At 62.9% G+C, this 27,600-nt stretch overlaps 3 protein-coding genes across 5 annotated transcripts in view; 1 reads left to right on the forward strand and 2 right to left on the reverse strand.

Moving 5' to 3' along the window:
• Positions 1-12: 12 nt before the first annotated feature.
• Positions 13-10,707, reverse strand: SF3A2 (splicing factor 3a subunit 2). 3 transcript variants are annotated; one of them, XM_036848521.1, is made up of 10 exons: positions 10,558-10,707; positions 5,509-5,673; positions 3,927-3,998; positions 3,129-3,175; positions 2,819-2,928; positions 1,782-1,831; positions 1,561-1,701; positions 1,028-1,096; positions 540-941; positions 18-410 (listed from the first exon to the last, which is right to left on the reverse strand). In XM_036848521.1, exons 2-10 carry the CDS (start codon positions 5,632-5,634, stop codon positions 141-143), a joined length of 1,287 nt encoding a protein of 428 aa, XP_036704416.1. In that variant the 5' UTR covers positions 5,635-5,673; positions 10,558-10,707; the 3' UTR covers positions 18-140. The 3 variants fall into 3 exon arrangements, with proteins under 3 accessions (XP_036704413.1, XP_036704415.1, XP_036704416.1); XM_036848518.1 differs by having other exon boundaries at positions 13-941; positions 10,558-10,706; XM_036848520.1 differs by lacking the exon at positions 10,558-10,707 and adding an exon at positions 7,161-7,281 and having other exon boundaries at positions 13-941.
• A 227-nt stretch (positions 10,708-10,934) lies between these two features.
• On the forward strand, positions 10,935-13,554 carry PLEKHJ1 (pleckstrin homology domain containing J1). Its single transcript, XM_036848522.1, has 6 exons — positions 10,935-11,309; positions 11,417-11,484; positions 11,671-11,737; positions 12,634-12,724; positions 12,801-12,864; positions 12,975-13,554. The coding sequence occupies exons 1-6, from the start codon at positions 11,216-11,218 to the stop codon at positions 13,038-13,040; spliced, it is 450 nt and encodes a 149-aa protein (XP_036704417.1). The 5' UTR covers positions 10,935-11,215; the 3' UTR covers positions 13,041-13,554.
• A 539-nt stretch (positions 13,555-14,093) lies between these two features.
• DOT1L (DOT1 like histone lysine methyltransferase) overlaps positions 14,094-27,600 on the reverse strand; it is a 58,289-nt gene continuing 44,782 nt past the window's right edge. The window contains exons 20-29 of the mRNA XM_036848517.1: positions 26,769-27,253; positions 26,482-26,617; positions 25,979-26,125; positions 24,739-24,868; positions 23,455-24,032; positions 23,166-23,371; positions 20,588-20,652; positions 19,277-20,203; positions 17,970-18,585; positions 14,094-16,490 (exon numbers count right to left, since the gene is read on the reverse strand). Of these exons, the coding sequence (XP_036704412.1) occupies positions 18,005-18,585; positions 19,277-20,203; positions 20,588-20,652; positions 23,166-23,371; positions 23,455-24,032; positions 24,739-24,868; positions 25,979-26,125; positions 26,482-26,617; positions 26,769-27,253 (3,255 nt within the window). The 3' untranslated portion in view covers positions 14,094-16,490; positions 17,970-18,004. The remainder of the gene's footprint in view (positions 16,491-17,969; positions 18,586-19,276; positions 20,204-20,587; positions 20,653-23,165; positions 23,372-23,454; positions 24,033-24,738; positions 24,869-25,978; positions 26,126-26,481; positions 26,618-26,768; positions 27,254-27,600) is intronic.

Raw genomic sequence — 27,600 nt, forward strand, 5'->3', positions numbered from 1 at the left:
AGCAGTGCACTCCAGGGTTAGCAGAGACTCTTTAATGGGCTCTGGAAACACGGCCCAGCCCTGAACAAAAAACTCAACTTCACTCTGGGGGGGGTAACACAGGAAAACAAGGCCAGGCTTGCTGGGACAGGGGTGGCTTTTCAGTTGGTAGGGGGAGGAGGAGGAATGTTCCCAGGGCCTTCGGAGGGCAGCGGGGGTCTCAGCATCGGGGGCATGGGAGTCGGGGGGTGCACCCCGGGATTTGAGGGGTGAACTCCAGGAGGCTGGGGATGGACCCCAGGAGCTGGAGGATGGACCCCAGGAGCTGATGGGTGGACCCCAGGAGGTGGGGGGTGGACCCCAGGAGGCTGGGGGTGGATCCCGGGGGCTGGTGGGTGGACCCCGGGAGCTGGTGGATGGACCCCTGGGGCCTGGGGGTGAACTGCAGGAGCTGGTGGGTGTACCCCCGGGGCCTGGGGGTGAACTGCAGGAGCTGGTGGGTGCACCCCTGGGGCCTGGGGGTGAACCCCAGCAGATGGGGGAGGATGGACACCAGGGGCTGGAGGGTGGACCCCCGGGGCTGGGGGATGGACCCCTGGAGCAGGGGGGTGGACCCCAGATGCTGGTGGGTGGACCACTGGTGCCGGGGGGTGGACCCCAGGAGCTGGGGGGTGCACTCCAGACGCTGGGGGGTGGACCACTGGTGCTGGGGGGTGGACACCGGGAGCCGGTGGGGGCAGCTGAGGAGGGCCCGGGGGTCCTGAGGGCGCAGGCCCACTGGGCGGCATGGGGGGCAAGGGCAGGCCTCCTGGCGGGGGCGGGGGCAACGACTCGGGCAGTGGCGGCCGAGGGGGCAAACCATTCATCAGCGGGGGTGGGGGTCGCTTCACCCCAGGAGGCCCGGCGGGGAGGCTCGGTGGGGCCGGTGGCTTCTCCATCTTAAAGTGGAACTGGAGAAAAAACTGGACAGAAAGGAGAGGCTGAGTGCGGCCCCTGGGCCTTGGGCTGGGAGAAGGTTCGGGAACTGCCGGGACCTGCAGTGACTCACCTGCTTAGTTTCCCGGTTCCAGTGAGTCCAAAACTTGCCTTCAGCCTTGTCAATCTCCCTGCTCGGCACCTGCGTGGGGCGTAGCAGAGGGCAGAGACGGGCCTTCAGGACCACGAGATGGCCCGGCTGAGGAGGCCCTTCTGTGAGGGGACAGGGTCTAGCGTGCGGGTAACAGAGTCGACTGACGTCCTCGCTCCCCTGCTCAGCAAGCCTGCAACCCCGAGAAAGTCGTGAGCTACGCTATCCCATTAACGTCCGTCTGGGGACCAGATCCGGTCACGGAATCCACGAACAGCCAGCAGCAGGGACACCTTACTGCTGGGGCCACGTCAGGAGTCTCTGCTTCTTGGCAGACACCCACCTCGGACGCCCAGCCCCCGGCCCTCGTGCTACCTCGTCCTTCGCCACCCCAGCAAGAGGCAAGGGCCCACAGGGACACCCCCGGGCCTGGCAGGAGGGGCATCCCGGAGTGGGCTGGATGGAGCAGACTCCTCGGCCGGCTCCCCACCTCTCGGGGGTCCAGCGCGCGCTACCTTGAAGGCGATGGTCTCGTAGGGCTCGGCGGCCATGAGCAGGTACTGCCAGCGCCGGTCCGGAGGCTCGATCCTCTGCTCGTAGGCGGACATGAAGCGGTGGCGGGGCATGATGCCCTCGGCGATCTCAGGGTAGTCGATCTGTGGGGACACGACCGGGTGGCAGCACTGCCTCTCAGGGAGCCCCTCCCCTCAGGACTGGGTCCCCAGCCTTTGCTCACCTGGAAGAGGAGGCTCTGCTGACCCATCTCCGTGTCCCTCTGCTTGGTCACTGCAACACAGGAGGGTGTCAGGACCAGCTAAGGGGCCCTGGGGCTGGCCTAACACCACCCACAAACGGGAGAGCAGGCATGGGGGTGGTCACCTGGCTGGGGAAGCACAAGAGCCATCTGCAGCTGGATGGGCACCGCCCAGGGCTGGGAGGGCTGCACCCCGGGTGCCATCTGCCCCAGATCACACGGGTGGGGGTGGTGGTGAGAGGGAGGCCTCCCCACTGCCCACCCCCCCCACCTGGGGAGCACCGAGTGTGAGGGTCGAGACTGTGCCCCCACTTCTGGGAGAGGGTGCCCACTGCCAGAGCTCTGCGGCTTTGGCTGCTTTCCACACAGGTGCTCAGTGTCTCCCCGCTACACCAAGGAAGACGCCAGATGGCCTGAACTGGCCAAAAAGCCTGTGGTGGCCTCCCCAGGGGGATGGTGCCATCCCTGTCCTGGCTCACCAAGCAGGCCCACCCCAGGGCCTTTGCACGCCACGCCCCAAAACGCCAACCACACGCAGGATGTCCCCACTTTAGCAGGACACCTACCAGGTGGCCTGCCTTCCCCCCACCCGGCAACACGGTCCTCTGTATCCCCTGTACTCCAGCTAGGCAGCTTGACTGGCTTTCCGAACCAGGTAACTCAGGTGCTACTGCACGCGCAGACCCTCCCCCTCCCCCTCCTTTCTCCTCAGGTGAAGAGGAGCCAGCACCCAGTTCCGAGGTCAGAGGAAAGAGCCACACCAGGGCCCGCGGTCGCATCCCACAAGCTCACCCACCTTTGCTAGGAGCATAAAGAATGATGACAGGCACGGACGGGACACCACGCTCCCCGCCCCTCCTCCGGCATGTGTGTGAAAGTTCACAGCGGGAAGGCGGGTCCCGGCCCCCAGAGAAGGAAGCCCTCTGACGGGAAGTAGAGACACTCCCCAGAGGCAGATGATGTGGGTGTGGGTGTGGGTGGGTGAGGGGCTGCCCGCCAAGGCCACAGAGCACCCTTACCTTTGTAGCCTGGGCGGCCGATCTTCACGAACTTCTTCACCTCCACCTTGACCTTCTCTGGCGCCGGCTGGGCGGGGGCCTCCTTGGCCTCCTTGGCTGCTCGCCGGGCCCTGCAGGCAGGACGGACATGGTGCTGAGGCCCCTCCACACAGGCCGCCAAGGCCACAGGCCCAGGTGCCAGGAGTGCCAGCCCCCCCGCCCTGCCCCAGCCAACCTTGGAGCTTCGAGGTTGGGGGGGACGGGGGCCAAGTGAGGTGACAGCTCTGGTGGGGGTGAGCGCCGGGCATGGGAAGGGGCGCGAGGTACTCACAAGTTAGTCTGATGCTTTTTCCCTTGAGTGTGCGCGAGGTAACTCCCCTAGAACGGGAGAGGGACGCACAGCTGAGGACAAAGCGAGCGGGGAGGTGCCGGTAGGCACCCGATCGCTGCTGAGTAGACGAGCGCTAGGGGAACGAGACCCCCAAAAGCCGGAGGTGAGGCGGGCCTCCAGAGGGTGTGACGCGGGCAGTCTCGCAGCTGCTGGGGTGCAGTGTGGGCTGTGGACACTGCTTGGAAGTGGTGGGGAAACCCGGGAGTGACCGTGTCCCGTGATTCCATCTCCACGATGCCCCAGGGATGAGACACGCGCATCAGTGGTTCTCAACTAGGGGGCGGGGGTGGGGTGGCTTCTGACCCCCGGGGACACCATACCCAGGACGGTCCTCCCCGGAGGATGAGCAGCCCCATTGCCGCGGGGAGACCCTCCCATATCAGGCTGTTCAATTCAGTGCTGCCGTGTGGGGCTGGGAAACACCGGAAACAAAGCACGTACTCCACGCGAGAAAAGGGACAAAGGGACCTACTCGTGCCAGGGGAGGGGCCCAGCGCGAGGGAGCATCAGACTCTCGCCTGCTTCAAAGGCGCAAACTAGAGCCACACCGGCTAGACTTCACGACCCCGATCCTGACGTGGAACGTGCCAGGGTGTCCCCACGTTCCCAGATACACATCTGTGGCAACGGTGCCACCGGTACTGAAGGAAATGGACGGAAGGACTCAGCGAGTCCACAGCAGCGCTGCGCGCGCTGTGCAGGCAGGTGGGGCGGGGCAGGGGCGGGGCAGGGCCGCACCTCATTGTTGTGCAGCGTCAGGCACAGCTTGCACTCGTAGGAGCCCAGATGGTTCTTCATGAAGTACGGGTCCTGCGGAGGAAGCACGCTTGTTACGCGGTGGGAGGGGCCCCGGGGCCCTGGCGGGCGCTGAGAGACCACCACTCTCTTCCAGGCAAACGCTCGCGGCGGGGGAGGGGGGGCAGAGGACACGCAGGAGCCCCCAGGGCAGCACCGCAGAGTCCACTGGGTGGGGCTGGGGCTGACCACGCGCCCCTGCAGCAAGCTCCGGGGAGGGGTCCTCGGCAGCCTGGGGTCCAGGAGGCAGAGCCGAAACAGCACCGCCGCTCATGCATCTCCACGGCGCGGACCGGGCTCTGTCGCCGACCAGGCCAGCACTCCTCGTGCCGCAGCACAGCCAGGTGCGGGCAGAGGAGAAGCAAGCGGGCCAACCCGACGCCCTAGGGGACCCCGTCTCTGCACGTCCCACGAGTGGGGCAGGGACTCCAGGGCCAACTGGTGACCACCCAAGAGGCGCAGAGCAGACGGCAGGGGTTCAGGTCCCAACGCCACCGCCCAGAGACTGTGTCGTCATTGGCGATGACAATCCCACCCCCAACTCTGTTTCCTCATCTGGAAAACGGGGAGAGTAACAGAACTGACCTCCCAGACCAGGCCTGTGAGGGACTTTGGGGGTGCCCGGCACACGGGGAGGGCTCGACACACCTCAGGGCATTTCAAAGTCTAAGAGGACCCAGACACCAAGGGGCACATCGAGGGCAACTCTGCCTCCAGGGGCCACTGGGCGATGTCTGGGGACGTCAGTGGTTGTCACGAGTCGGGGGGCTCCCGGCATCAAGTGTGCAGGTGAGGGTGCTGCTCCACACCCCACAGCGCCCGTGACGGCCCCCACCCCCCAGGGAGTGGCCCGGCCGCACGTCAAAGTCCACGCTGACAAACCCTTAGTTATTCGCGAAGATCTCGAGTCTGCTCCCTGCTCACACTGGACACCAGGATAAACCCCCGATGGTCAGCTGGTGTAAACCAGGGGGGCCCCCAGCATCTGTATCACCTCCTCTCCCTCCCGCTCAGGTGTGGATTTAAATGTGTGCAGCATCCCAGGACCTGAGAGGTCAGGTGGTCATGGAACCCAGTCTCCTGGGGTCAGTGGAATCCCTAACCCTGGGGTCTCACCGGAGGTGATTCCGCCCCCCAAGGGACACTGAGCGACATATGAGGACATCTGTGGCCGCTGTGACTAGAGAGCTCCTGGCATCTGGCGCGGGGGCAGGGCAGGGATGCTGCTGCACACCCCACAGCACCCAGGGGGGCCCACATACGTGTCCCCAGGGCCGAGGCGGAGGCCTGTCTCCCTACAGCTCTGTACGGATAAGCTGCTGTCCTTCGCTGCCTGTGGTGCCATCAGGGCCCCCACCACTGGCGACTCCCGACACCTCTGGTTAAGTATAGCTTCCTGTGGTAATAGACCCTTCAAATGTGGGGCTACGAACAGCAGCCGGCCTCTGGTGGACACTGAGAGCTGCCACTCCAGGTGAAGCTCCCTGGTGCATGGTGGGCACAGGCGGTGGGAGGGCGCGTGTACCTTGTTGATGTCGATTGTCTCCAGGGCCAGCTGCCGGAGGCGTTCCCTGCGGTCCCGGTTGCTCTCAGAGGAGGAGGCCACGCCCCCGCTCCCGGTCTTGCCTCCAGGGCGATGCTGGAAGTCCATGGTGAGGACCCTGGGGCTCTACCAGACCAGAGGGGAAACCTGTGGAGGCCAAGGGGCAGCTGTGAGGCTGTGCAGAAGGCCTCGCCCTCCTGGTTCAGCCTCACCCCCCGCCCCGCTCTCGCCGCCCTCAGCCCCACGCCCAGGCTTCACCAAGTCTCTTCCAGTGGCCGAGGGTCCACGATGGGCCAGGCACATGGAAACGAGGAAGAAGGAGAAACAGGGCATCTCTAGGTGACCTTGGGGGTGGACTAAGGAAGTCCCCCCAGGCTGAGGAGTGCAAAGGCCCAAGGACCCGAAATGGCAAAGGGCAAAATGAGACCAAGCTCTCACTAATTAGTCTCACCTCCTCCAGGAAGCCTCCCCAGACCGCCCAAGCCCATGCTGTTCACTCCCTCCTCTGAATTCCCTGATTGTCTTACACTTACTTTTTGCACCCTAAATTCTGCTTCTCTGGCTCAACTGTACATTTGCTGGAAACAAGGAACACATCTACCAACCTATCCCCACCCCCCACCACCACTGCCTAACGCACAAGATGTTCACGGCTCGTTCGTGGCTGAGGAAGGCTTTCCCGAGCCCTTGATGTCTCTTCCAGCCCAGCCACTGTTTCCCACCCTCCTTCAGGCTCAGCTCAGACCCAACCTCCAGATACCTCTCTCTCATCTTACACTCCCTTTCGCACTGGTCAATGTTGGCCCCAGGTGTCTGGTATCTTGTGTCTGTTGGGGTAAATTCACAGGGATGGGGCCCAGGAGTGAATATGACCCCCGCCAAAGATGTCACTATCTCAATCCCAGGGGTTCCTGGACGTGTCACCTCACGGGGCAGAGAAGACTTTGCAGGTGGGGTTAAGGCCCCTGAGATGGGGAGGACCCTGGATTCCCCAAGGGGCCTAGTGTCATCACAGGGTCCTTATAAGAGGGAGGCGGGAGGGTCAGAGGCAGAGAGAGACGGGAGATGCTGCGCTGCTGGCTGTGAGGATGGAGGAGGGGCCACGAGCCAGGGATGCGGCGCCTCTAGAAGCTGGAAAAGGCGGGAACCGCTGCTCCCCTGGGGCCTCCGGAAGGAATAAAGCTCAGTGAGACTCACGTTGAACTTCTGACCTCCAGAGCTGCATCATGAACTTAGGTCGTTTAAGCCACTAGGTCTGTGGTGGTTTGCTGCACCGACCACAGGAAACTAACAGTCCAGGCACCAGCCAGCTGTGCCATCGACCCGCAGTGTGACTTGATGAGTTTACAAAAACCTCACAGATGGTGACCAGCGCGGTGACCTAGTTGGCTGCAGGATCCCAGGGCTAGACTTTTTATTTCACGCCAAGTCCACCCAGAGCCGCCAACTGGTAAAGGCAAAACACTAACAGAGCCAAGAGTTCCAATCGGTTTGGGGGGAGCCCAGTTTCTTCTTAAGCAGCCAGAACAAGCTCTTGTTCTAACTGGGAGTACGTGCCACAGGTGTCGCGAAAGCACCTGTAGAGAGGATCTGACTGGCTCAGGAAACCCAAATGCAAACAAATAATCACTCACCACGTTACAGTGAACGCCAGTACCTATCAGAGACTGAGATGAGGCCGGGGTGAAAAGGAGGCAAGTCCATCAAAACCCACCGGCTGGGGCTTCCCTCGTGGCGCAGTGATTAAGAATCTGCCTGCCAATGCAGGGGACAGGGGTTCGAGCCCTGGTCCGGGAAGATCCCACATGCCGCAGAGCAACTAAGCCCGTGCGCCACAACTACTGAGCCTGCACTCTAGAGCCTGTGAGCCACAACTACTGAACCTGCGTGCTGCAACTATTGTAGCCCGCGCACCTAGAGCCCCTGCTCCACAACAGGAGAAGCCACCGCAATGAGAAGCCCACGCACCACAACAAAGAGTAGCTCCCGCTTGCCGCAACTAGAGAAAAGCCCGCGCAGCAACGAAGACCTGATGCAGCCAAAAAAAAAAAAAAGACAACAAAAAACCCACCCGCTGAGCAGCAGGCAACACCCCTTCCCCTGGTCTGTGTCCAGCAGGCAGGAGACCCAGCTGGTGCTCCCAGCCCAGGGGAGATCAGGAGTCTTTTCTGGGGAGAGTACCAGAGACAGTATTCTCAGACACTCACATTTGGGGGCCCCCCCCCGCACTCCCCAAACCCCAGCACTCTGCCAGGCCCACTGAGCTCACTAGATGAGAAGCACTGCTCTCCACGCAGACTGGTAACTTAACATAAACAGATGCAAAGAAACGTGTATCTCAGAGAAAAAAAAACCTGGTGGAAACGTCAATGGATGACAGGAGACGTTACCACACCGTGAAACTAAAACAGGTGCCAAAGGTGAGCACGGTGAATTAAAACCAGACGAAACCTGGGACTTCCCTGGTGGTCCAGTGGGTAAGACTCCACGCTCCCAATGCAGGGGGCCTGGGTTCCATCCCTCGTCGGGGAACTAGATCCCACATGCTGCAACTATGAGTGCGCATGCCACAACTAAGACCCGGTGCAGCCTAAATAAACAGATAAAGTTAAAAAAAAAAGACAAACCCTTTAAAAGCAAACGTGATGAACCTGACAAAACAATGAATACAAGCGCTTGAAGGTAAGAGTCAAAGAAGGCTTTCATAAAGAACAGAAAAATGAACAACAATAACAACAACAATAGCGAAATAACAAGAAGCAAAGCAAGAACCTAGAAATCCCGGACTGAAAACAGAACGAAACGTGGACACACTACTATATTTAAAATAGATAACCAGGGCTTCCCTGGTGGTGCAGTGGTTAAGAATCCGCCTGCCAATGCAGGGGACATGGGTTCGAGCCCTGGACCAGGAAGATCCCAAATGCCGCGGAGCAGCTAAGCCCGTGCACCACAACTACTGAGCCTGCGCTCTAGAGCTCGCAAGCCACAACTACTGAGCCCGTGAGCCACAACTACTGAAGCCTGTGCACCTAGAGCCTGTGCTCCGGAACAACAGAAGCCGCCACGACGAGAAGCCCGCACACCGCAACGAAGAGTAGACCCCACTCGCCACAACTAGAGAAAGCCCGTGCGCAGCAATGAAGACCCGACGCAGCCAAAAATAAATAAATAAAATAAATAACTTTATTCAAAAAAAAAAAAAAGATAATCAATAGGGACCTCCTGCATAACACAGGGAACTCTGCTCAATGCTCTGCAATGACCTATATGCGAAAAGAACCTGAAAAAGAGTGGACACATGTACGTGTATAAATCACTTTGCTGTATGCCTGAAACTAACACGATGTTGTAAATCAACTACAGACCCACATAAAATGACAACTAAAAAAAACAAACGTGAAGAATATCATCAAACGAATGACCTATGAAATAAAAGAAAATACCCTAGGACTGAAAGGACCTAATCTTCAGACAAAAACAAAGAAAAACACTCTCAAACGAAGAGACCATGAAATTTCACAGCACTAATGAAAACCTAAAGTTTCTACTAGACAGAAAGAAAATCAGAAACAAGAGGTCGGAAACCAGAAAGGGATGAGACCCTTCAGAACAGCACGGAACTCCTAAGACGGGCAATGCTTTCACAATTCCCACCGGGGGCTTTTGATCTGGAACTTTACACCCACATTTCTGACTGTGAGGGTAAATAAAGCCGTTTTCAGCTAACCGAGAGCTCAATATAAACAAATGAGTCGACTTTTTCAAAAGCTACCTGATGAGCTCTGACGGAAGAAAGGAAGGGGAGTAGATGGTCACACTGAAAACAAGCCAGCCCAGGGGAGCCCGGACAGCAGGTTCTAGGACAGCTACTCAGCTGCAAGGTGGGGCTCCAGTCCCGACCGGAGCCGGAGGATGCCAGCTTTGAGAGGGAAGTTTCCACGGGGGAAGGAAAAAAGGCATCCATTTGTTTCAACGTGTGGGAAAATACAACCGCTAGGCGTCTGAGGTGAAAACGCTTAGAGTACAAAGGTTTAAAAACAAGCAAAGAAAATCAGGCGAATAGGAAAAGTGAAGAAGTTAACGAGCTTTGGGGGGCAGGAGCGAGAATGGTATAAGAAAAGCAGCACAGCTCAACACACTACCCGCCTAAGCAGCGGACAGTATTTTCAGCCCTAGAAAATAAGACTGACAGGGGGTCCAGTGGCTAGGACTCCGCGCTCCCAATGCAGGGGGCCCCGGTTGGATCCCTGGTCAGGGAACTAGATCCCACGGCCCGCAACTAAGACCCGGTGCAGGCAAATAAATAAATAAATACTAAAAAGAAAAAGAAAAGAAAACCGACAGCTTGGCTAAAGTAGTGTCTACAACCACGTGCAGGAAGTGTAGGGTGAAGCTGGAGCAGGTGGGCGGGAGGCAGACGTAAGACCTCAGCAATCACGGTAGGAGGTCGAGAGACCACGTCTACGCCCGACGCATCCGGAAAAACTCACGCTATTTACAAGCTCCTATCGGTCGCTCTGAGCTGCCAAAGGGCAGAAGGGAGAAGAGGACGGACACCTAGACTGACAGGCGGGGAAGTCACTTAACCTCGGGGCTTCGCTTGCGAAACGGGCCCAGCTAACGGGCTCTGGTGGCCTCGGGCGCGGTGCCGGGCGCTCCGCCTCCGGACCTTCCTTTCTACTCGGTGGGCCTGGAACTGGGGCCACCGTCACCCCTATCCAGGTGAGTCCCGGACCACAGAGCCAGCAAGCCAACGGACGAGTCCCCGGGCGCAGGGAAGGCGCCCCGGACCACGGGAGCCGCCACCCGACCCGACCCGACCTGACCCAACCCGACCCAAAGGACCTTTGCAGCCGGAGCTCCTAGCGGGCGGGGGTGGGGGGGGTCGGGCCTGCCCAGCGCCGGGCGCGGACGGGGAGCCGGCGCCCGCCCCCAGCCCGCGCCCCTGCCGAGGCGCCCCTCGCCCACTCCCCTCCAGGGAGCCCCTCGCGGTCACCGCCCTAGCCCCGCGCGGCTCTTAACTCTCACCCGCGGCCGCACTGCCGTCGCCTGTTCAGCCGCCACCTCTGCCGCCGCGCCGACTCCGTTCTGCACATGCGCGCCGCGGGCTAAGGAAGCACTTCCGAGGGCAGGCGGGGCGGGGGTCTTCCGTGTGCGCATGCCCGGCCCGCCCAGCGGCGCGGGCTAGATGCTTCGGAGGCTGGAGGAAAGCGGGCAGCAGGGAGTGCAGGCCGGAAGCCGAAGCGCGCGTGCGCACCGGCTCTCAATGTCCTTTCCGTCGGGCAAACTCGCGCGGAGACAGTTCTCGCGGGAAAGCGAGTTGCTTCTCGTTTTCCACTCCCGTCCGCCTGTTCCCTTGAGTACGGGGCGCTATCGGTCGTGGGGGTGCTTTATTGTTTCCACCCCAGGTCCACCTTGTTGCCTGGTTACATGACAACCGTCCATCTTGCCTACTGCCCCGTGCGCCCCACGAGGGCTCTACTCGGCCCCGGCAGCCCCTGGGACGCTTCTGCCACTCGCCGGTGTAGGACAGGCTGAGCGGCCCGGGAGCGCGCAGGCGTGGTAGCTCCGGCCGCGCTTCCGGGACGGCGCCGTGGGACTCTTTTGGCGCCGGCACCGGCGCGAGCGGGGACGGCGGCTCGGAGGGCGCGGCCCAGCGCTCCGCGTTCTGGGTCCCAGCGGCGCCATGCGCTATAACGAGAAGGAGCTGCAGGCGCTGTCCCGGCAGCCGGCCGAGATGGCAGCCGAGCTGGGCATGCGGGGCCCCAAGAAGGGCAGCGGTGAGCGGCCCCGGGCGCCGGAGCGGGCGGGCGGCCGGGCGGACAGGCGGCCGGGGGGCGGGGGTGGGCAGCCGCGGAACCCGCGCGAGCCCGCCTTGTTCCCGCAGTGGTGAAACGGCGGCTGGTGAAGCTGGTGGTCAACTTCCTCTTCTACTTCCGGACGGACGAGGCGGAGGTAGGGCGGCGGGGAGGGCCGGGGCGGGGGTTTGGGTCAGGGTCGGGGTCCGGGTCCGCAGTTGGGGGGGGGGGTGGCGGCCGCAGTTGGAGGGCGGGGTCTGCAGTCGGGGGCGGGGCGGGGCGGGGCGGGGCGGGGGGCGGGCAGGTTCCCGGCGCCCGCCCCCATGCGCCTGTCTGTCCCTAGCCCGTCGGAGCCCTGCTGCTGGAGCACTGCAGAGTCACTCAGGAAGAGCCCAGCGGCTTCTCCATCAGTGAGTGCGGCCTGGGGCGAGGCTACTTGACCCCGTCCCGCCCCGCTCCACCCCGGCGCGGCCCCGCCAGAGTCCCCAGAGGCTGAGTCCAGTGTCCCGGGCAGCCCCACTCGCGCTGACTCCTCCGGGTGGGGGCCCAGGCCGAGCGCACTACCCCAGAGGCCGCCCTTGTCTTGTTGGGGAGCGCTGCCCTCTCGGGGTGCCTTTCTGTAACTGTTTCATTTCTCCTGGGATCAGGGCCCTGTGCTGGGGGACTGGGAGGATTCAACTGGGTCGTCTTGAGAGGGTGGGGTCTGCAGGCGAAGACGGAGCTTCTAACTAGTCTGGGGAGGCTGCAAGAAGAGTGCCACAGAATGGGGGGCTTAAACAGCAGAAATTTATTTCTCCCAGTTCTGGGGGGCAAGAAGTGTGACATCAAGAGTGTTGGCATGGCTGGTTCCTTCTGAAGGAGAATCTGCCTCCATGATCTCTCTCCCGGCTTCTGGGGGGTCGTTGGCGACCGTTGTCACTCCATCTCTGCCTTCCTTTTCATGGGATCTTCTCCACTGTGTGGTCGTGTCCAGGTTTCACTTTTCTTAAGAACACCAGTTCTGTTGGATTAGAGGCTCACCCTAGTGCAGCGTGACCTCAGCTTAACTACTTGTAACTACTTAGACCTGCAGTGATTCCACATCCAGATAGATTCATAGTCCTGGGAAATGTCTCATGTTCTAAGACTCGAACATACATCTTTTGGGGGACACAGTTCAACTGACACCCAGCTGGTGGGAAGCAGTGGGCCCAGGCGGGCCGGGGCTGGAAAGGGGCAGTCGTGGACAACGGCAAGAGGAAGTTGAGGGCTGGGTTGGGGGGAGGTGGGAGCGAGCGGGGACAGATGGGGGCTACTCCCTCCGCAGGCTTCCTAGAGGACCCAGAGAGGAAGTATCACTTTGAGTGCTGCAGTGAGGAGCAATGTCAGGAGTGGATGACTGCTCTGCGTCGAGCCAGGTGGGGTGCGGCCGCCTTGGGGGCCTGGGGCAGGGGCGGGGCAGGCCCTGTGGACTCACACCATCCTCCTCCCCAGTTACGAGTTCATGCGGAGGAGCCTCATCTTCTACAGGAACGAGATCCAGAAGATGACTGGCAAGGTGCGCATGGGTGCAGGGGTGGGAGGTGGGGGTCTTCTGGGCCCAGGCTCATGCCATTCCCCGCCCCCCCCCCCCCCCCCCCCCCCCCCCGCCATCGTCCACCCACACAGGATCCCCTGGAGCAGTTCGGCATATCGGAGGAGGCCAGGTTCCAGCTGAGTGGCCTGAAGGCATGAGTCTTGGTGTGGGGCTCCTCAGCTTTCCTGCTGGGGGCTGGATGAACCCTCCCTGGGTCCCGGGTTTCCTGGCCAAGCCTGGATTTGCCGTGGGAGGTGTCTTGGTTTAAAGATTTTAAAAGCCCCAGGGCCCACAGGGGCTGCCTTTTTGAAGAAACAACCCAGCAAGCCCCTTCTGGATGCACTGGGACCCACTGGACTGGTTTGGCACCTCAGTGCCACATGCTGCTGCCAGGGGACAGTTGTCCCCTCCCAGGAGCTGTGCCCGGCCCCTTGGGTGCGTCCATCCAGGCCTGGCAGGTGCCTGAGGCTGATGCAACTCTCCTGCCCCGTGCAGGCTGAATGTACAACATTAGGTGATGCTGTGAAGGGCGTGGGCCCATGCTGGGGCCGCTGTGAATTCTCCTGCTGAAGGGGCAGGCCCCGGCCGGACGCCTCTGGGCAGAGCTGGAAGGTGCGCCTTTGAGGTGGCCAGTTTGTTCTGTTCAAATAAAGGTACCTCTTTTTCACACGGGATGGCGGTGCAGTGAATGCAGAGAGGGACCTCTGTCCTCCGCAGGCTGCCGGTCCCGCAGAGTCACTGCGGGGTCCTGAGGGAAGTGAGGCCCTGCCCAGGTTCAAGGTTTAAGTGTTCAGTAGGAACAGAGGAGAGGAGGCCTAGAACCCAGAGCCAGGAAAGGTAGGGAGGCTGGGGCCCAGCCCACAGGGCCTCTGGGGCTCACAGGCCTCCCTCTGAGTGCAGGCGGGACTTCGGGAAGGGTTTTGTTGGTGTTGTGAAAAATACCCAAGCAGTTGGTTTCAGTTAGTCAAGAAGGAGGCCCACCCTGGGTGGGCCTGACCTAGTCAGGTGTCGGCCCTCGAGGAGGGGCTGGGCCTCCCTGAGGTGGGGCTCATTGTCTGCTGTGGTCACAGGGCCTGCCTTCCGGAGCAGGTGGGGCTTCTGCGAGTGACCGTCCTCCCCAATTGGGGATGGTGATCACGACCCGGGACTCTCTTTGCGCTCCAGGACCTTGCCGTGTCACGGTCAGGAAGAAACACTGCCACCAGACCAGGTTCAAGTGAAAACAGGTATTTTATTACAGCGTCTAGAGATGGAAACGCAGTGCAGTGGGGTTCCCTTGGGAAGAGGGGGTGGAGCCAGCGCCCCAACTGAAACACAGGCTACCAGAACAAGAAAGCAAAGCCCGTCTGCGTTACAAACCAAGGCAGGGATGCGAGAGGCAGCGTGGATGGATGTGTAAATGAGAACAAACAGTCCTAACTGTAGACGGGCTGGCTGGCAGGATAAATAAGGGTGGGGGGGGGTTCTTAAATAGGTCACAATTCATAGGTGAACAGAGGACGCATCCCCTGACCGGAGGCTGTCCTAGTTGTTAGGTTTTCCTGAGCAAAGCGACGGCAGCCGTCAGACCTGGAGCGCCCGCGTCGGCAGCAGCGGTGGGGCTCCCGCGGGGCCGCTCTCCACGCACGCCAGTCGGCGCCCTACTCCTGTGGCTGGCGGCAGCGGCGGCGCTCAGGCTGGGACCGGAGGGTGGGTGTGGAGAGGCCGAGCTGGGCCCCGCTGTGGGGCAGACCCCACGCGGGTCGTCCGTCCCCTGGTGCCTGCGTGTGCGTGCAGAGGACAGACGCGGCGCGGTCGTCCTCCCGAAGTGACGCAGTGTTTTGTACAGTGTCCTTTGTTCAGGTGGGGGCTCCGCTGGCAGCGCCGCAGCTTTCTCGGGAGCCCTGTGTTCCTGACACGGGGAGGGGAGCCTCTTGGAGAGGCCGGGGGTCGGGGGTCAGGACAGCACCATCGTGCACCGAGAGCACCGACCTGGGGGGAAGGGGGCAGGGTGGGCGGTCACAGGAGGAAGGCTCCGTCTCTAGCCTGATTGCTGGCCCGCACGGTGTAGAGGTGGCTGCAGGTAGCGCACTGGCCCGCTGTGACCCTCATGGCCTGCGTCCCGGGGGTCAGGAAGCGGAGCCGGGCCTCGGCCACCACGCTGACCCTGCTCGCGGGCAGGCAGAGGGCCCGTGGCGTCCACCTCTGGAGGGTGTGTGGAGTCGGCCAGGCCGGGGAAGGCTCACATTAGGCCGCCACACAGAGGCCCCCCTCCCGCGCTCCTTGATGGGTGCCACCTGGGGGGCAAGCACCTGAGGATGGTGCTCCGACTGCCCACGCTCAGCCCTCGCTGGGGCACCCAACCTTGGGTCCAGGCCCGCTGTCAGCACCTTTGGCCGATGTCGGCCCTTTCGGGGGACCGAGAGCTTCTCGGGAGGCACACAGACAACATTGCTCCACCCAGGGGCCCAGGACCGGTCACAGAGGTGCTGTGCTCGAGGGACCAAGAGCCCTACCGGCCATCTCGGAGCCTCAGGGAGCAGCCCTCCTGCCCGGCCACCCCCAGCGCATCCCTTCCCAAGCACCACCGTGGCTGCTCAGATGGGGCGGGTGTCACCCCAGTGGGTGGCCCTGGGCCAGCGCCGCTGTGCACTAGAACAGATGGGAGGGTTTCCTCCCACTTTCCTTTCTTCCTTTTCTCTTTAGTTTACTGTGTATTCGTCATACAGTCTAAAAATAAATGAAGTCCGTCTATGAAATTTATAAATTTTCATCACCTCTCTATAAAATACTGTCACCTGTCAGCGTGACTCCCCTGTAGACACAGCAGGCACCCACGACTAACCCGCCTGCGGCCCCGGCCACCACAGGAGCCGACCCTGCAGCGGGGGGCTGCGGCGGGAGCCCAGGGCGAGCGGAGACGTACAAATGCACCTGTCACACGAGCGAGCCAGCCAGGCAGGCAGCAGAGTCGGGTACCAGACCCTCCTCACAAGCACCACTGAGAACGGGTCCCCTCCTCGAGGCTCCGCCACCGCAGCCTTGCCGCGCAGGACCGCCGTTCCGATGCCAAAGGCGCCATCCCGAGGGCTGAGCCGAGGCCGTTCACAGTGATGGCGGGGCGGGCCTCCACCGGAGACGCCGCCTTTGGTATGGGAAGAGCGGCGGGAATGAACACGCCAGGCGCTAGGGCCTGGCGTTGGCGTGGTCAACCTCGAGAGTCAGCACCAAGAGCACGTGGAGGCGCGAGCCTGGCGACGAGATAGCACCGGGCCAGCTGGCGGCGTCTCCGCGGTGGGCCGGTCCTTCGGCGATGTCTTTACATATATTCTCTCATATATATAGTATCTACATCTCTCGATAGGTTGCCTTCACGACTTCGGTGGAATAAAATAAGTCAAAATTGTTTATACTTTTTAAAAAACGATAAATACTTTATCTAAAACTATCGACAGTACAGGCTGGAGCCAGGCCCCAGCGCGCCGTCTCCGCAGCTCTGCGCGGCGCTGATTCACAGTAGAGCCTGTCCTCTGGCCTCCGTCCGTCCTCGCCGTCCTGCGGGGGGGCCCGCGCCGCCAGCCCGCCCCATCCTTGCATAGTCTCGCGGTTGAGGTAGAAATCCTAGTTACCTGCGGACACGGCGCGGGAGGAAAGGCAGCATAGCGTTAGCTTCGTGTCCAGACGAGCCCGTCGCACCCCCAGGCCAGGGCGCCAGAGCCGCCTACAGACGGATGGACAGACGACAGACAGCAGACGTGGTGGTGGCAGCACCCTGAGCCACGCCCCTGGGCCCCTTCAGAGGCAGGAGGTCCTGTCCCCGGGCCCTTCCAGTGCGTGTGGGGCGCTGGCTGGGTCCTGGCTTCCCCTCCTCCCCAGGAGACCCCCCCGGTCCCCACACCGGGCAGCGCTCCAGGACAAGCCTGCACATGCCAGGAGTGAGGCCGGCGTGGCCAGGATGGCAGGCAGGCAGCGTCCACCGTGGGCCTGGCCCCAGACCTCCCAGTGCACATCCACGTCTGCCCTCTCCAAGCTCCTCTGACGGCACGAGGCCACTGCAGGCTGAGCCGCCCTACCTTCTGGGCTTTTCCAACAACCGAGGCACAGCCCATCCCCAGGCCTCGGGTAGGGCTGTCTGCTGACCTGCACCCTGACCAGGAGCCCGTCCGACTCCAGCGGCCTCCCATCTGTTTCCACTTAAAAACACGACAGACAGCCAAGGACGGCAGGCAGACCCCCTGCTCCAGTCCTGGCCCCAGGGGGATGTGGACGCGGCACCAGCAGTGGCCGGGCCAGCTGCACCGGAGCCCAGGACCCTCCCTGGAGGCCTCGCAGGCACCTGCCCCGTCCAGCTCCCGAAAGCGGGCCCTTCCTACGCTTGTCTCCGCTGACCCCACACGGACGGTCTGAAAGGCACAGGCCAGGCCGTGCGCCTCGGGGGCCGGAGGAGCCGGGCCTCGGCCACAACTACAGAGCCCCACCACCCGCCCGGCATTCCTGCCTGTGGGACTGGCGCCACACTCACCCTGCTGCCCATCGGCCCCTGCAGGCAGGCCCTCTAGCGAAGGAGCCCAACAGATGTGACCCCCACGTCCTGAAGGCCTGCCGTGTACCTGGGGCCTTAAACGCGTTGAGCTCCCCCCAAACCCTACATAAGGCGCGTTTATGGAAACGGGCTGAGGGGCCCACGAGCACACACAAGGCCAAGCTGGGATCCTGAGCTGCCCCCATGACCCCATGCCAGGGCTGCCCAGGTCCCCGGCTGCTGCAGATGCCAAGCCTAGGGCGGCGGCAAGCTCGAGCTGGGCTCCACCCGGCCAGGACGCCAGCCCTGACTGACTCCTCCTGGCCCCCTCCCTCGGTGACCTGGTGGGAGGGCCCACCAGCAGCGGCGGAAGTGGGGGGGGGGGCCAGCCACACCCTCCCTCGCTCTGCTCTCGCCGCCCGGGTTCCCTTGCCTCCCTGGCTCTTTGCCTTCGCAACTCCCGGCCGCAGGAGAGCAGCCTTGGCCCCCGGGCCCCTCCATGGAGCCCCGCGGGCCTGCCTGCTCTCTGCAAAGGAAGGTCAGTTCAGGTTCTCGTATGGGCCGCCTGGTCGAGCTCTAGCCTTACCTTACAGAATACGAACTGCTAGCTAAGCAAGGTCTTTATCGCGGCTTAACCCCCGCAAGGCGCGCGGCATACGGAGGTGGCATGCCAAGGGAAACCCACACGGCGGGCGGCCCCGTGGAGCTGGCCTGCGGGATCACGGGCGCGGCCTGGGCCAGGGCCAGCCCGGGCAGGGGCGGGTGGTGCACCGTGAAGGAGGGGCGGGACACCTTGTGCGGAAGTGAGGCGAGCTTGATGGACAGAGAGGCGTTAGCAGGCGGCACAGAGGCAGCAGAGGAGGCAGGTAAGAAAGCTTGGTTAGCTGGGAGGGACGCGAGGTTCTGCAGGAGCACGGGCTCAGAGTTAGCCGGGAGCAGCGCGGGGGGCGGAGGCAAGGCGGCGTTAGGAGGGGGGGGGGCGTGGAGGGCGGGCTGCCCCAGAGGGGGCCGGCCCAGGTGCGGAGGGGGCGGGGGCGGCCTCGGCTCCGCAGGGGACGGGGCCTGAAAGGAAGAGGCCGGGGTGCTGGCCACCGCCTGCAGCGGGGTTAGGCTCAGCGTGGCGCTGCGACATGCAGCCCCACTGCCGAAACTGGCTCCAAACGGATGAGCGGAGGCGGGAGGCACCGCGTGGTTAAAGGCACCTGCAAACAGGAGAGAAAAACCCAGCTTCAACAGGCGGGCATCGCCAGCCAAGCCAAGGAAGGCGCGCGGAGAAGGGGAAGCCGACGGCGGCTGCAGCTCCAGCTCCGCGTGCGAGCGGCACAGGTGAGGGTGAAGCGCAGGCAGCGGGAGCGCAGGCGCTAGGATTACCTGCAGGACGGCTCCCCTCCCCTCCCCAGCCCAGCCCCGGCGCCCGTGCCCAGTAAGGGGCCGGCTGTGGCTCCCTGCGCTCCTCTCCACCCCGCACGCGCCACGGTGTGTGTGGCGGGTGCCGCGGCCCTTGGCTCTTCCCCAGCACCGGCCCCAAGGCTGCCCGGAGTCCGGGCCGCGTCAGGCCTGACAGGTGACCTCCGCGGGGAGGAAGGAGAGAGCCCCGTCTGGCGCCAGCTCCCGAGAGCGAGAGGGACGCCGTCAGACCAGAGAGCCTGGCACAGGCCGACTCACGCCTGAGCGCTCTGCCCACACGACAGTCACGTCTGCGTTTCGCGAAAAGGAACGAGGTGACGGGTGCAAAGTAGACCCAAGGGGATACGCGGGCACAGCCTCTCCCCCCTCAGGGGGCCCTGGAAGGGAACCTGCAAACAGCGGTGGTTAAACCCAGCGGTCCTGGAGGGCGCCGGTGACAGCGTGCGGCCCGCGGCCCGTCCCGCGCGGCCGGAGGGCGCTGCCTACCTCCGACTGCACCGCCGGCCACCCCGGAGGAGAAGCTGCCCATGGCGTGCGAGTTGGTCAGTCTGGTGGCAGCGGTTGAGACGTGCACCAGGCCAGCGGCGGGCACGGAGCTGAACAGGGACTGCAGCACGGACGGGCCCAGGTTGGCCTGCAGGGACATGGGGCCCAGCGCGAACTGCGGGCCGGGGGCGAAGGCGCCCAGGAAGGGGCGGTGGGTCTGGGCGGACGGGGCCGTGCCCCCTGCCGAGGACGCCGCCGGGGCAAGGCCCGGGCCGCTGAGGAGGCCCCCGGGGGGCGCGGCGGCGGCGGCGGCGGCGGCGGCGGCGGCCATGAAGAGGTTGTGGCCGTTCTTGACGTCGGGCTCGCGGTCACGGCCCTTGCCCGCCTTGCCGTGCGTCGCTGAGGCCTTGTCCGCGGGCCCGCACACAGGCGGGCCAACCTCGCCCTTTGGGGCCAGTCCGTCCAGCTGCCTCTTGTTCACGAAGGGGCCGGGCTCTGCGGCGCCACCCTCCTTGCCCCGCGGGCCGGGAAAGCTCAGGGGGGCGCCCAGGCCGGCCGCCTCGGGGGCCTTGTGGGAGAGAGAAGCACCATCGCTGAAGCTGTGTAAACTGAGGTCGGCTGCCAGGCCCCCGCCCAGGGCGAAGCCGCTGGCGGGATGGCTGCTGGGGCTCAGCCCGCCCGCTCCCGGCAGCGCGCCTGGGAAGCTCTTCCTGGGGTGGGCGGCCAGCTTGGCGTCAGCCGCGCCAGGTTCCTCCAGGCCGGGCCGGAAAGCGAACAGGGAGCTGTGGCTCAGAGCGGAGGCGGCCTGCAGCGGGCTGTCGGCTGCCTTGGCCAGGCCGAGGTCGGAGATGGGCGAGAAGGTGGACTTCCACTTGCTGCTGTTGACCGGCTCACTGGCCGGCACCTTCCTTCCCGCCAGGCCGCCACCTGCCAGGAGAGGCAGCAGCTGTGAGGCCTGGGCCGGGGGGGGCAGAGCGGAAGCTGCGGGGACCAGACCCCCACCGGCTCGGAATGACCCCCGCCCCCAAGACGAGCCCCCTTGGCGGAGGACGGGGCTGACCTGGTGAGGGTGGGGCCGTGGGAGAAGCTCAGGGAGCAGGGCTGCTCGTGCGGGAGGGCCGGCGTGTCAGCACAGAGCACCACACGTGCCCGATCTACCCAGGCAGCATCCAGAGCGCCTGCCACGTCCGCAGGGAAAGGGGCCAGGAGGCCGGGCAGCACCCACACCGCCCAGGGACCACTCTGGAAGCCCCATGTGGCTCCTCAGAGGCCGGGCACCAAGGACTCAGGCATCAGGAGCACTGAACTCACCATTTTCCAAGGTTTTCGGAGGAGATTTGCTTTCTAAGGAGATTGTTGCAATTTTTCTTTCAATTCTATCAGGAAAAAAAAAGAGATGATGAATGATGGCAGTCCACGGGCACACCAGAGCGCTATACGTTTACACCAAATTGCCCAGCGGGGTCGGTAAGCCGGCAATGCATGACCCGCCGTCAGGGCCCCCCGGCGCCCCCATGCCTGTGCGGTGGCGCCTGTGCCGGCACGATGACGGCCGTGGTGGGGGACACAGCTGAGAGCCGGGCCCCGGCGGAGGAGCAGGGATGCCGTTTCCCAACACGCAGAGACAGCCGCGAGTCCCAAACAGAACTGTCTCCGTGCTTAACGTGTTCTCAAGCTCTAGGAGACCGCGTCGTCCACAGAGGCGGATGCGCAGCACCTAACACGTTAACTCCCCAGCAAGCTGTACCCATAGCTGCACCGAAGTACACAGCAGTGTGTGTTTCACGTGTCAGGATTTTTGTGGACCGTCCTGAAGAACTACGACCTCCAAAGACACAGAACTCGCCAAAGAATCCAGAACTTGCACAACGTACTTTTCATACATGGAAGAGTAACTCAGCAAGACACTGAAAACACAGGCAACTAAAGAAAACACAGGGACGTCCCCGGCGGTCCAGTGGGTAAGACTCCGCGCCCCCAGTGCAGGGGGCCCGGGTTCGATCCCTGGTGGGGTAACTCGATCCCACACGCATGCCGCAACTAAGAGTCTGCATGCCGCAGCTGAAGATCCCACATGCCGCAACTAAACATGACACAACTAAGACCCGAGTGACCAAAATAAATAAATTAAGCATTAAATAAAATTAAAGAAAGGGACTTCCCTGGTGGCGCAGTAGATAAGAATCCACCTGCCAATGCAGGGGTCACAGGTTCGAGCCTGGTCCGGGAAGATCCCACAGGCTGCGAAGCAACTAAGCCCGTGTGCCACAACTACTGAGCCTGCATGCCACAACTACTGAAGCCCGCGTGCCTAGAAACCCTGCTCCGCAACAAGAGAAGCCACCACAATGAGAAGCCCGTGCACCTCAATGAAGAGTAGCCCCTGCTCGCCGCAACTAGAGAAAGCCCGCACGCAGTAACAGAGACCCAACGCAGCCAAAAATAAATAAATTAATTAAAAAAATAATAAAGAAAACACAGATACACGACACACGGGGCCTCGTCAACACTGAACACTCCTATGCCTCAAAGGACACCAGCAATGGCGCGAACACACCACCCACAGGACGGGAGAACACAGCTGCAGATCCCGTACCTGACAAGGGATCCCCTACGTAGACATCTAAAGACCTCTCACGACATAACAACAGCAGCACAAGACAACCCGACTCAAGCGTGGGCCCGGGACCTGAACAGACCATCTCTCTGAGGAACAGATGATGCTGAGCGGCGTCGGCCACGAGGGAGATGAGGTCAAAACCACGGTGACACCACCACACCCTCACAGAAATAGCTACCGTACTAAAAACAAACCCAGAAAATAACAAGTGCTGGTGAGGATGTGGAGAAACTGGCACTCTCGTGCATGGTTGGCAGCAGTGTGAGATGGGGCAGCTGCCGTGGAAAAGTCTGGTGGTTCCTCAAAACGTTAAACCCAGACTCGCCACACGAGATCCAGCAATTCCACGCCTAAGTACTGGGTACACTGAAAACACATTTTCAAGTAAAAACACATGTAGTATAGGAACGTTCATAGCAGCATGATTCACAACAGCTGAAAATGAAGCAACCCAAGCACCCACGGACACGCGGTGGGTAAACAGAACGTGATATATACACACAGAAGAACACTAGTCTTAAAAAAGAAGGCGGTTCTGACACCTGCTACACCACGGATGAACCTGAGAACACGACGCTCAGTGAAATAAACCAGACACAGAAGGACACACGCTGCCTGATCCCACTCACAGGGTCCCTAGAGGAGTCACAGCCACAGAGACAGGAAGTAGATGGTGGGGGCCGGGGCTGGGGGAGGGGCTCGGGAGTCAGTGTTTAAGGGTACAGGGGTTCTTTCTGTGGCGATGAAAATGTTCTAAAACCGACAGTGGTGATGGCTGCACAACCCCACGAATACGTCAAAAACCACTGGGTCACACGTTTCCAGCGGGCGGTGTGGTATGTGAATTATACCTAATAAAGCTGTTATAAAAAAAAAAACCCAGAAAGCAAGCACTCTTCACCGTCAGCTGAGTGGACACCAGGCGCCGATGGGAGCCGGCACCCCTGCCTCTTGGCTCTCTGCCGTGGCGGCCGCCCTCCCCTTCTCTCTGCCACCAAGAAACACCCGCCACGCACCGCTGCCCCGGGAGCTGCAGACTCAGGGGTCAGCCCCGCCCCACACGCACGTGGCGAGATGCTCTCAGATGCCCTGGGCCCTTCACGGGCTGTTTCTTACACAGTTAAAAGTGAACAATCCGGGAAGGGGCCTGTCTGCTCCAGGACGCGCCCCAAGTGGGGTCGGGACCCTGCGCCCACCGCCCAGCGGCAGGTGGGAAGCTGCCTGCCCCGCGTCCCGGCCACAGGGACCTGCCCCGTCGGCCCCACTCGCCTGGCACTGCCAGGCTCGTCCTCAGAGCCCTGCTCCTCATCCGAGGTCAGCGGGGAATAGTGGGCCCCGTTGGTCTGGCTCAGGGGCTTCTCCTTCTTGAGCACGGGCGGCTGGTCGTTGTCCTGGTAAGGGACAGGCGAGCTCTTCAGGGAGCTCTCAGGGGATGAGATGGCCGTGATTTCCAAGGGCTGGTTGATGTTGCTGACCTGAGGGGTCAGACACACAAGCCCGTCAGCAGGCCCCTGGAGCGCCCTGGACCTACCGCCCCCGACGCCACTCCCAGCCTCACCATGGAGTTGAGGTTCAGGGGGGACCCTGAAGACTGGGTGAAGAGGCCGGCGACGGACGGCAGGGCCCGGCGCTTGGGGGACACGCCCGAGCTGAGGCCGGGGGTCCCTGCCGCGGCCCGCTTCCTCCTGCCCCTCTTGCGGCTGTCCTGCCCGTGGCTCTGGCCGCCGTCACCGCGGGCGCCCGAGGACAGAGGGCTGTGCTTGCTGGAAGGCGACTGCTTGGCGCTGCTGGAGCTGGCCGAGATGGTGAAGACGATCCTTCTCTTGGCTTCACTCTCGGGATCCGAGAAGCCGGCCTCAGAGGGCAGGTCTCCTTTGCTGGCGTCGGGGAGCGGGCCCTGGGCGCCGAGCCGGGGACTGGCGCAGAGCTGGGGGGCGGGCGAGGCCGAGCCGCAGTTGCGGGGCTGCGCCAGCAGGGAGGGGTGCTGAGGGGTGGAGCTGCGGGACCCCACAGTGGCGAAGAGGCTTCCGGAGCTGGAGGACTCATCCAGGGCGGGGGGCTCGGCTCCAGAGACGAGTGGTGCCGGGCTGCCTGCCAGGGCCCCGCTGATGGCCACCGAGCCGGCGTAGGCGAAGCCTGTGGGAAGGACACGCTTTCTCAGGGGAGCTCATCCGGGAAAGGATGCCCACCTAGCCGAACCCGGCGGAGCGCGAGGAAGCTCAGCTCTCCGCGTGCTCAGTGCCCAGCACCTTGAGACGACACCACGGAACCAGGTTCGGGTGAGGACAAGTGGGGGCCCCCGGGCCGTCACTTGTGTGCTCTTCCCACTTCTGGGCCTGGGACGGTTGGGCCCTGGAGCTCACGCACAAGCCGGTGGACCCCGGGCACCTCCAGCGGTGATGCCCGCCCCACGCGAGAGCAGCGGCGCCCGAGGCGGGACGCCCATCCCAACAGCAGCCTCCTCCCTGTGCTCTTTACCCCCAGAAGAACAGGCGTGGATCAGGCCGTGCGGACACAAGGCAAGCAACCTGACCACACACGCCCGCCGCCCCCGACGGGCTCCATGGCTGGGCAGTGGCGACAGGCACCCTCTAGGTCGCAGGGCCCCGCCCGGAAGCCTCACTCGGAGCTCTCTGAGGAGGAGCAGAACCAGCTGGAACGCAGTTGGACGAGGATGCCACCGCCCAGAGGACCGGCATGGGCCCAGGCCGAGCACAGCCAGCTGAGATGAGCAGAGCGGGACAGCCCAGCTCGGAGCCCCCGAGCCCCAGGCCGCGCTGTGCAGCTGACGTGCTGAGCCCACCCGGCACCTCTGGGTCCTCGCACGGGACGGAGCCCTTACCCGCGGGGGCCAGGGCGAGGCTTCTGCTCCCAGCAGCGCTGCCCCCGGAGCCGTGGGCGCCAGCACCCATCTGCTTCTCCAGCGTGGACGAGGGCTCTCGGGCCTGCGGCACGGGGCTGGGGGTGCTTCTCTGCGGAGAGAAAGTGCAGATTGTCAGCTGAGCCGGCCACACGCCGCAGGACGTGCCAAGGGCCCGAGGCCGCGAGCACGGAAGGGCAAGTGGCTGCTCAGGGTGTGAGCCCGGTGGGCAGCCCCGGGAAGGTTCTCACAAGGTGAGGCACAGATGTCTGACCTCGGTTCTAAGGGATGGCCCTGGCTAATGGGCAAGCACTGGGCCAGGGATAAACGGGCAGGGAGAGCAGTGAGGGCAGCCGTTACGATCTGACCCAGCAACTCCACTCCTACGTGGAGCCAGGCAACAGCAAGCACCCACACAAAACCCGCACGTGCACGTCCACAGCAGCCCCAACGTGGAAACACCCCAGATGACCACCAACAGGTGACGGACGAACACAATGCGGTCCATCTATATGGTGGAACATCTCTCAGCCATGGAAAGGAGAGAAGCCCTGACACTCGCTACAACGTGGACAGACCCTGAGAACACGATGCTCAGTGAGAGAAGCCAGACACAGGACACACAGCGTGTGATTCCATTGATGGGAAACGTCCAGAACAGGCAGATCCACAGAGACAGTGGGCTCCTGGTTGTCAGGGGCTGGGGAGGGGATGTGGGTGACTGCTGGTGGGGATGGGCTTCCTTTTGGGGGGATGGAATGTTCTGGAACTAGAGATGGCTGCAAGACTGGTGAATGTACTAAAACCCACTGCACCGAACACCTTAGGTGGGTGAGTTGTGTGTGAGTGACGTCTCCATAAACACGAACAGCCCACTCCACAGGAGAGTGTCATTTCCAAGTCCATGCGTGTGAGACTGAATGCACATGTGAACTAGAAGGAGAAATTTCTACAGAATCTGGAAGTTTTAGTCCCTCTCCGTTTGCACACGTCACCTTTTACTAAAAGGATCTAACATAAAAGTGGCAAAATGTTACTGGAATTGAATGTGGACATCAGACATCGTTTTTCTCGGGCACCACGGTAAGCTCAAAACGTAACCACGTGCAATTGAACAAGGCGGCTCTAGGCCTCGAGGGGAAAGAACAAGAGCAGCGGCTCTCTCGGCGCCCACACACGGTGCCTGGGGACGCCAGGCTTCCAGGCCGAGGGCCTCACTCACCACCTTCTCGGCGCGGCTGGGCAGCACCACGCTGGCCAGAGGGATGCTGACTGGCAGCTTGCTGGGCTGCACGGTGCTGAGCGGGATGCTGACGGGCAGGCTGGTGATGGCCTCCCCACTGCTGGCGTAGGTGCGCTCCTTCCAACCCTGCAGACACACCACCGGGCCGGCCTGCTCCCGCTGACCAGGACACTGGGCCTTGAGCACCGCCCCGAGGGACACAGCAGCCCTCCAACCAGTGACAAGTCACCCCCACCCCAAAGCGATCCTCCCGACCTGCCAGGGCCCCAGCCCATCACCCCAGCACGCACCCCATCACGGGAGCGCAGCAGGCTTTTCCCTTCCCCTGCTGCTCAACCCGCCCTCTCCTTTCCCCAGAGACAACCCCACCCTTCCAGCCTCACCCCAGGGCTAGGGCGCGGCCAGGCAGCCTCCCACCCGCCCTCTCAGCCCTACACCACTCTGCGCGCGGGCGGGCGCTTTCTCAAGAGCTGTGGCCTCACCTTCTCACTGCCCTTCTCTCCCGTCATCTGCAAGGCCGCAGGGGACGAGGGCCGAGGGTCCTGCGGGCTCAGTTTGATGCCATTGGCGATGCCGGGGCTCTGGTACGGGAGGCCATTCTCCTTGGCATGCTCAGCTCTGGAAACGAGACGTGTCCTCGGTCATTTTCTGGGGAGCCCTCAGAGCCGCGGTTTTGCGTTCAGAGCTGGCCGCCTGGGCCTAACAACCCCCGAGATTCTCTTCCAAGCTGACGATCCCCCGGTCAGAAGGCCCCCCACCACGAGCTCACCGTGGGTGCAGCTCGCTGGCGGTCGCCCTGCTGTTGGCTGTGTGGTCCTGGCTCAGGTGGCGCCGCAGCACCAGCTTGGCAGGGGAGAGCCTGGTGTAGTCGGGCAGGGCCAGGCCGGACAACTTCTCGAGCCTCGGCCGGCCACTGTGGTTCGGGGTGCAGGGCACGACCTCCTGGTCCAGGGGGGAGGCCAGGTACTGGGGGGTGTTCTGCTTGGGCGAGGGCCGGCTCAGCGCGCCGCAGAGCTCGTAGCCGGCCGCGTGGCCGTTCATGGACAGCTCTGGGCTCATGTTGCTCAAGTGGGGCAGGGAGAACCTGGCGCAGTCCAGCTCCAGGTGTGGCCGGCCGGGCTCAGCCTCCTGCTCTCGGCCCAGGCCACCCTTCCCGCGCAGGTGCAGGGACAGGGCGTCGTCGGGCGGCACGCAGGACTTGAGCTGCAGGAGCTCCTGCTGCCGCTGGCTCTTCTCCAGCTCCACGATGCTGATCTGGGGGACAAGAGGAGGCATCAGGCCTGAGAGGCCCCACGCCCAGCACCTCACTGGCAGGGCCGGTCCTGCGAGAGCGAGAGGGACGTGGGCCGGCTAGAGGGACGTGGGCCAGCTAGTGTGATGGGCAGACGAGCGTCAGCGCGGGCGCGCGGGGGCCCCGGGGGCTGGGGCCCGAGGCATCGTTTGTCTGGCTCTCCCTACAATGAATCAAGGGCCCACAGCTTCGGGCCGCCTCTCGGTTACACAGGAGCGTCAGGACCCCGCACGCAGCCTCCTGAGACTCCTCTTGCACACAGGCTGGCAGCAGGGCCGGGCCACCACAGAAGGCAGCTCGACACCGTATC

Source organism: Balaenoptera musculus, chromosome 3, assembly GCF_009873245.2.
Source record: "Balaenoptera musculus isolate JJ_BM4_2016_0621 chromosome 3, mBalMus1.pri.v3, whole genome shotgun sequence".
NCBI lineage: Eukaryota > Metazoa > Chordata > Mammalia > Artiodactyla > Balaenopteridae > Balaenoptera > Balaenoptera musculus.

Bases quoted from the DNA above. Each gene is read 5' to 3' on its own strand.
- PLEKHJ1 (XM_036848522.1), top strand. From the start codon at position 11,216: ATGCGCTATAACGAGAAGGAGCTGCAGGCGCTGTCCCGGCAGCCGGCC. The intron at 11,485-11,670 runs GTAGGGCGGCGG...GTCTGTCCCTAG, and splicing joins TCCGGACGGACGAGGCGGAG to CCCGTCGGAGCCCTGCTGCT. The intron at 12,865-12,974 runs GTGCGCATGGGT...CCACCCACACAG, and splicing joins TCCAGAAGATGACTGGCAAG to GATCCCCTGGAGCAGTTCGG.
- SF3A2 (XM_036848518.1), bottom strand. From the start codon at position 5,634: ATGGACTTCCAGCATCGCCCTGGAGGCAAGACCGGGAGCGGGGGCGTG. The intron at 1,702-1,781 runs GTGAGCAAAGGC...GTGTCCCCACAG, and splicing joins AGCAGAGCCTCCTCTTCCAG to ATCGACTACCCTGAGATCGC. The intron at 1,097-1,560 runs GTAGCGCGCGCT...CGCCCCACGCAG, and splicing joins ACGAGACCATCGCCTTCAAG to GTGCCGAGCAGGGAGATTGA.